Below are 6,564 nucleotides of genomic sequence, written 5' to 3'. Positions count from 1 at the left end.
CCAACCTGGGTCCATGCATGGCACTAGTGGTACAGGCAGTTTGTGTGTGTGGCACATGGCAGATTGGGGATGGAGCAAGAAGCACAATGGCAGATAGGGCAAGAAATATAAAACAGAGTAACAGATTGGGCAGATAGCACAGGGCAGGAACAGGAAGCAAAGTGGAAGATTCGGCAGGGGAAGGATGTTCGAGTGGCACTCAGGGAGACTGGAGGGCTAATTTATGGTACTCCTGCCAAAAAAAATGTTGGCCCCCACTGCTCCAAGTTATAACAAGAGTGGGTCTGTTGGTAAAAACATCTGGATTATTTTAAATGTCATTACAAATGTTATTTTAAATGCCATAGGTCGTACTTGTCCCTACTTTAGGTGCATGTTATCATTCCTATCCAAAGTAATTTTGTTTACACAAAATGTAGATATATGTCCGTAACCTATTTGCTGTCCTTTAGCTTTTTTCTTCTTATAGTCTTCTGTATGAGAATTGGAATACAGTTGAGTACAGCTTACAAATAAACAAAGCTGTGGAGTTTCATATATAGTCTCACACAGTACTAAACAACTTCTGTTCCTTTTGGAGTTTAGCCAGCAAGCAATTAGCCAGTAAACTGCTTCACTGAAAATGCAGTAGTTTCTTTCAACAGAGTAAAACTGCACAAAGCTCATGGACATTAGCTTTAGATGTAATCTCTGTAAAATTAAATCTCCTGCTAAATGTATCAGTAGTAAACCACGGCCAACACCCAATGCCTCTGGGGAGGCTTAAAAACACCCTGATGTATATAGCTGAAAAAGTAGTGGATGGGGAGCAGTGCAGCAGGATGGCAGCAACCAGCAAAGCCCAGAAGCATAGGAAATACCCATAATAGAAAATAGGCATAGCTACACCTAGACCATACCCGACCAGTTACTGTTCAACCTTCCTGAACATTTCCAGTGATGGTGGGTCCACAACTTCCCTAGGCAGTCTATTCCACTGCCTCACTATTCTAACAGTGAAGTTTTTCTGAATATCCAATCTAAATTTATTTTGTTGCAACTTCAAGCCATTGGTCCTTGTCTTCCATTCAGTGGCAAGAGAGAAAAGGTGGTTTCATTCTTCTTCATGGCAGCCCTTCAAGGGTTTGAAGGGTGTTATCACGTCCCCTCTTAAGTGCGTTTGCACAAGCTGAACATGCCTAGTTCCTTCGGCCTCTCCTCATATGACTTGCCTTCCAAGCCCTTGATCATCTTTTTTGCCCACCTCTGGACCCCCTCTAATTTCTCCATGTCTTTTTAAAAATGTGGAACCCACAGCTGCATGCAGTACTCCATATGAGGCCAATCCAGTGCCTAGTAGGGAGGCACTATCACCTTTCATGTCTTACACCTACTGCTTCTGTTGATGCAGCCCAAACTTAGATTCGTCTTTTGTGTGGCTGCATCACACTGCAGGCTTGTATTGAGTTTGTGGGCTATGAAGGCTCCCAAGTCTTATTCCCTAGTGCTACCATCCATCCAACTGTCCTTCATTTTATACTTGTTTTTTTGAATATTCCTCCCTAGGTGTAGCACCTTGCATTTGTCTGCACTGAACTTCATCCTGTTTGTTCTAGCTCAACTTTCCAATATGTTGAGAACCCTTCGAATTATGTTCACATCCTCCAATACGTTCTCCATCTTTTCCAGTTTCACATTTTCCGCAAACTTGCTCAAGGAGCTTTCTGTGCCAGCATCCAAGCTAAGCTAGTTCTGACAAGCAAGCTCAGGCATTAGGACCAGGGTTAGGGTAGTCCAATCCACAGATCAGAGTTGGAGCCTAAGTAGAAACTAAAGTCAGTAGCTGAGAATCGGTAATCAGGACAGGGACTGGAGAATGGGCAGGACCTGGGAATCAGACAGGAACTGGATATGAGAGGTAGGCAGCAACCAGTGTAGGTGCTGAAGATTAGGCTTGGAAGGAGGGATGTGATGTGGAGACGAAACTAAATCTTAGTGGGATTACTCACAGTCCAAAGGAAACATGTTGATATTTTTTCCTACGTATGCATAAGAGAGAGAGAGAGTATACCCAATGCATAATTTATGCTACTGATTTCCTTCAAAATATATTTTTCAATTTTTAACAGGTGTCTCTTAATATTGCTCTGGAGGCCTTTGTGATCAAACCATCAAGCTTCATAGGAATGACTTGCACATCCTTTCAGAAAATATCTGCAAATTCAGACAGGTCATTAATCCGTGATGTGGGGAGTTGGGAAGCAGTTTATCACCCGGACCAATACCTGAATTTTAAATGTAATACTGGCAACCTCAGTGGTTCCTTGGTGAATTTTTCTACCAAGGTAAGTGATACAAATGATTAATATAACTGACCATATAAATATTTTCATTTGTGTTTTCAAGTAGAGTTCTAATTGGATTGCTACAGGAATCAAGTTGATAATATAAATTGTGTGATTTTTTTTTTTTAAAGTGTTGTCAAATGATTAATAGAAGATGAAAATGTAACTTCCTGTTGGCCTTAACAATATAATTTTGAGTGTCATAACAATGCTTATTTTACTTCTGTGCGTTTTGTTGTGTAGATAAGCCTCAATATTGATTAAATGTTGTCATGCATGACATAAAATACATTGTATAAACAGAGGTGATTTTTATGAATATGTGTGAGCCATCTTCAAGGTGTGATTTAGGAAAGAGTTCTTGGGTGAGTTAAGATTGTAAAGAATGTGACATTTTTAAGATCATCATTTTTACTTCCACTAAATTGTTACACTCTTATCTCTAAAACTGGATATAATAGAACAGTGTTACCTTGGAGTTCTGGAGTAGCCCAAGGAAAACAGTAATAAATAAGCCTCTTAATAGAATTCATTATTATTATCAAATAATAAAGTGGAACAATTAAATTTTGATCTAGCAGAAAATAGAATTTTGCATTTGGTTGAGCGTGTTATTAGATTCAAGTGTTCTAAGGTTGAATTTCTGTTATCCTTCAACGTGATCTTATTTTAATAGGCTTATTTCATAAAATATTTAGTACTCTAAAATGAAACTTTTCTGGGTAAAACTACTAGCTTATTGAACTTTGAGAGCATTTTGATTGTAGTTATTTTCCCCCTTCTGCCTTTTAATCCTTTGTATGAATTATGTAATGTTCATGCTGTGCTAAAGGGAGTTCTCGGGAGCCCCTTAGAATTTTTAAAGGAAAAATCCTGTCACCAAACTGAAGGGAAAATTGGAAAAATTACTTTCCTTTTATGTAGTTTATCCCCTCTTTGGACATTATTAAGCCATGTATTCAAAGGGTGACCTATAAAAATGCTTCTGGTTTTGAAGAAGGATTTAACTCTTGAAATTTATGTCACGGAATCAGTTGCAGGTACACTGAAACAGCAAGTGTATATACGTATGGTGAGAGAGCCTCATATCTAGTTTCAGTGAGTAAAAATCCATTTTTTTAAACTGCAGGGGCAACACGTTTTTTATACTACTCTTTAGATCCCCATTGTTCTATTATTATAACCAAATATAAGATTTCATCAGGAATGTACTGTTAATTTGATACCAAAGAAGTCTTGCAAATCAAGCAAGGGTTCCTTAAAAGGAAACTGTTAAGTTTTTATTTCATAACTTTATAATACATTTTTCTTCTTACTGGTATTTATAAGAACTCCTTGAAAATGAAACCATTTCCTTAGACACATTTCCCTCTTCCAACACTTATGAAAAATATTTTTCACATGAGTGCTGGACTGTTGGAATCTATCATCCATTTCTAGAAGAAAAGACCATTGAAACATTTGTTTAAAAAATGGCAGATTCTGTAAACAGATAAAAAAAACCCCAGAGTGAATTTCTGACCCTACTTACTTTGACAGTCCCTTTAAGCTGTACACTGATATGTTCAAAGATTGTAGTTTGGCACAAATTATGCACCTCTTATCTGAGGGTTTATGCATTATAGGAAGAACAACAATGACCTCTCTATATAGCATATAAGGTTACATTATGCTTCCCATTCTTATTCCATGTTTTTACTCACTCATAGCATCGAGGAACTTTCACCTTTTGGGTTAAATTTTCCAAACTTGGTAACTACCAATAGGTGAACATTCGATGAGCTTTAGTTAAAGTGCCTCCCCCACCATTTTGAAGCATGGGGATGCTGATGCATGAGACGCAGAGACTGCTGGAGGTGTGCTAATTAGCATGATCTGGCAGACTTGATTAATTCTGTTCTGGTGCACTGTAATTACAGTGTGTTGGAGCAGCCTCCCTGCATGTCTACAGGCATCCACTTCGAGGACAGCAATCAGTTATTTAACTGGTGATGTACAAAGTGAACACCCCATGAACATTGTGCAGCCATCTTTATACTATGTCAAATGGCAACCACTTACCTCTGGTTCATTTTCTGTCTCTTCCCCCATTGTGAAGTTCCATCTGTGCTTCTGGCCTTGAGTCAATAGAGGGCAATAGAATTAAATAGTTATAATTGTCTGCTAATAAGGATTCCTTCTGTTACAACACTACTTGAGGGGATTGAGAGATTGCTTTCAAATCTACATGATGTATAGAAAGGAAACCCTCAGGGGTTGAATATACATAGAAAATCATGATAGAAATAAAAAATAATGCTTTACTTTTTTAGCACACAAAGTAATTTTGGACTATATTAGATAGCATGAGAGAAGTGAGTTCATTATGTAGATTATTACCTATCAAGAATGTGTGTATAAATTTATAAATATTATAGCAACATGTTAATGCAGTTTATAGTTAGATTAAGTGGCAACATCCTTGTATTTTCACTAGGTTATTTCTAAAATCTCTAAAAATTTACTCATCTTAAAGTTAACGTGCAAGTATACATGCTGAGTAGATTTTGGTTTTCATTTTTGTCTGAAGAGCAAGATGTTTTCATAAATTGGCTTTTCCCTTATGCTTGCAAGTTAAATAATACTTTTTCATTTTGTTTTAAACAATGGGCTGGCTATAGTTCACCTCTCATGTAATTTCTATCTCCAAATAAGTGGTACTCAACCTTCTGGCCCCTCTGTCCAGATAAGTAGTATGGGGCCATAGCCTGTGGGTTGGGTGGGTCTATGGGCCAGATCCAGAGTGGGGTCAGTGTGCAGGGTAGGTCCACAGGTGTGATCCCATGCACTGGCCCAGCCCTGTGCATAGGATCCAGGTGTGCCTCAACCCTGCCTACTGTCCCGGCTCTGAGCACGAGGTAGGTATAACGTACAGATTTAGTTGTCTGGTTGTGTTTTGTACTTTTTAAAGCTATACATAACTATGAAAGATGCAAAAAAATGGAGCATCTGAGCCAGAGTTTATTCGTTAAGTTTGACCATCTTAAATTTGAAATGAATGCTTAATGTTATACTTGATTCTTTAGAATATTTCATTTCAGTGCAATATTCTTTGAACATTAATTAGAGCTGGATAAGAGGGCTGTGCGAAGCTTCGGTCCCTGATTCGATTCAGCGGACATTTGGCCCAATTCGATGGCCAAATCTCTGAATCTGAATTGAATCAGAAGATCTTTTAATCTCCCCGAATTGATTCAGAAGCCTCTGAATCAATTCGGAGAGATTCAGACATTCAGCGATTCAGACATAGAGACAGCTTTAAATGTTTTTTCTACATACCTCTAGGTATCAGGGGCTCATGATCCCTTCAGTGCTGGGGCTTATGGAGCATCCCACAGAAGCACAGGGGGCTCCCCAGTATGCTCAACAGCAGACCCCGAAGTGGACCAGAAGCACTTCCGGGTCTACCAGGGAGTGTGCTGGCCCCCCCCCATGCCCCTCCCACCTCAGCGACTGGTGCTTCCTGGGTCTGGGGGGGGCACCTGGGGTCCCTCTGTGGCCGATCGCTGGGCCAGGTGGGTGCAGGGGAGGGTCCCCCATGCACTCCCTAGCAGACCCAGAAGTGGACCATGACTACTTCCAGTCAACTTGTGGGTTTGCTGCCAAGCACACTGGAGAACCCCACCACACTGCTGTGGGATGCTCCATCCACCCCAGCGCTGCAGTGATCATGAGCTGCACCTGCTACCTCAAGGTATGTAGAAAACTTTTAAACCTGTGCCTGTGTCTGAATCGCTGATTCACTGAATCAGCATTGAATCATCAGATTCAGATTTGGCCGAATCGAATCAGGGACAGTGATCTGAATTAGTGGATTGAATCACTGTCCCTGATTCGAGCCAAATCTGAATCGAATAGGGCCCATTTCGAACACCCCTACTGGATAACTACAGAAAAAGAGACAAATATTGCAACTATATGTATTTGCTTCTCGACAGTAAAAGTGTTTTCTTCCTCAGAATTGTCTGAAGGAACAGAACCATGATTTTGGCTCAAAAGTGGACCAGAAGTGTCCAGATCTCTGGAGATTTTCAAATTCATATTTCCTGGTTAGCAATTTATTGATATACACTGGAATACATTGGCATACAGTATTTAAATTATCAGTCCATAATATTTGGAGTCTGTTTTTAGACTGTATGCAAATAGAGAAATAGTATTAATTTATTAAGTTTATTGTGTATAGTTTGGTCCATTCTGG

General features: G+C 39.5%; 1 protein-coding gene across 3 annotated transcripts in view; it reads left to right on the top strand.

The window, feature by feature from the left end:
• The window catches only part of ADGRA1 (adhesion G protein-coupled receptor A1), an 841,033-nt gene that overhangs the window by 495,509 nt on the left and 338,960 nt on the right, over positions 1–6,564 (top strand). For 2 of the 3 annotated variants that reach the window (XM_019502677.1, XM_019502678.1), the window contains one exon: positions 2,109–2,324. In XM_019502677.1, coding sequence (XP_019358222.1) covers positions 2,109–2,324 — 216 coding nt within the window. Of the gene's footprint in view, positions 1–2,108; positions 2,325–6,564 lie in introns of those variants that run through there. The other variant, XM_019502679.1, reaches the window with a different exon arrangement.

Source organism: Gavialis gangeticus, unplaced genomic scaffold, assembly GCF_001723915.1.
Source record: "Gavialis gangeticus isolate Ggan-Ray unplaced genomic scaffold, GavGan_comp1, whole genome shotgun sequence".
Taxonomy (NCBI): Eukaryota; Metazoa; Chordata; order Crocodylia; family Gavialidae; genus Gavialis; species Gavialis gangeticus.
The sequence above is the reverse complement of the archived record's forward strand: the minus strand, read 5'-3'. Positions and strand labels throughout refer to the sequence as shown.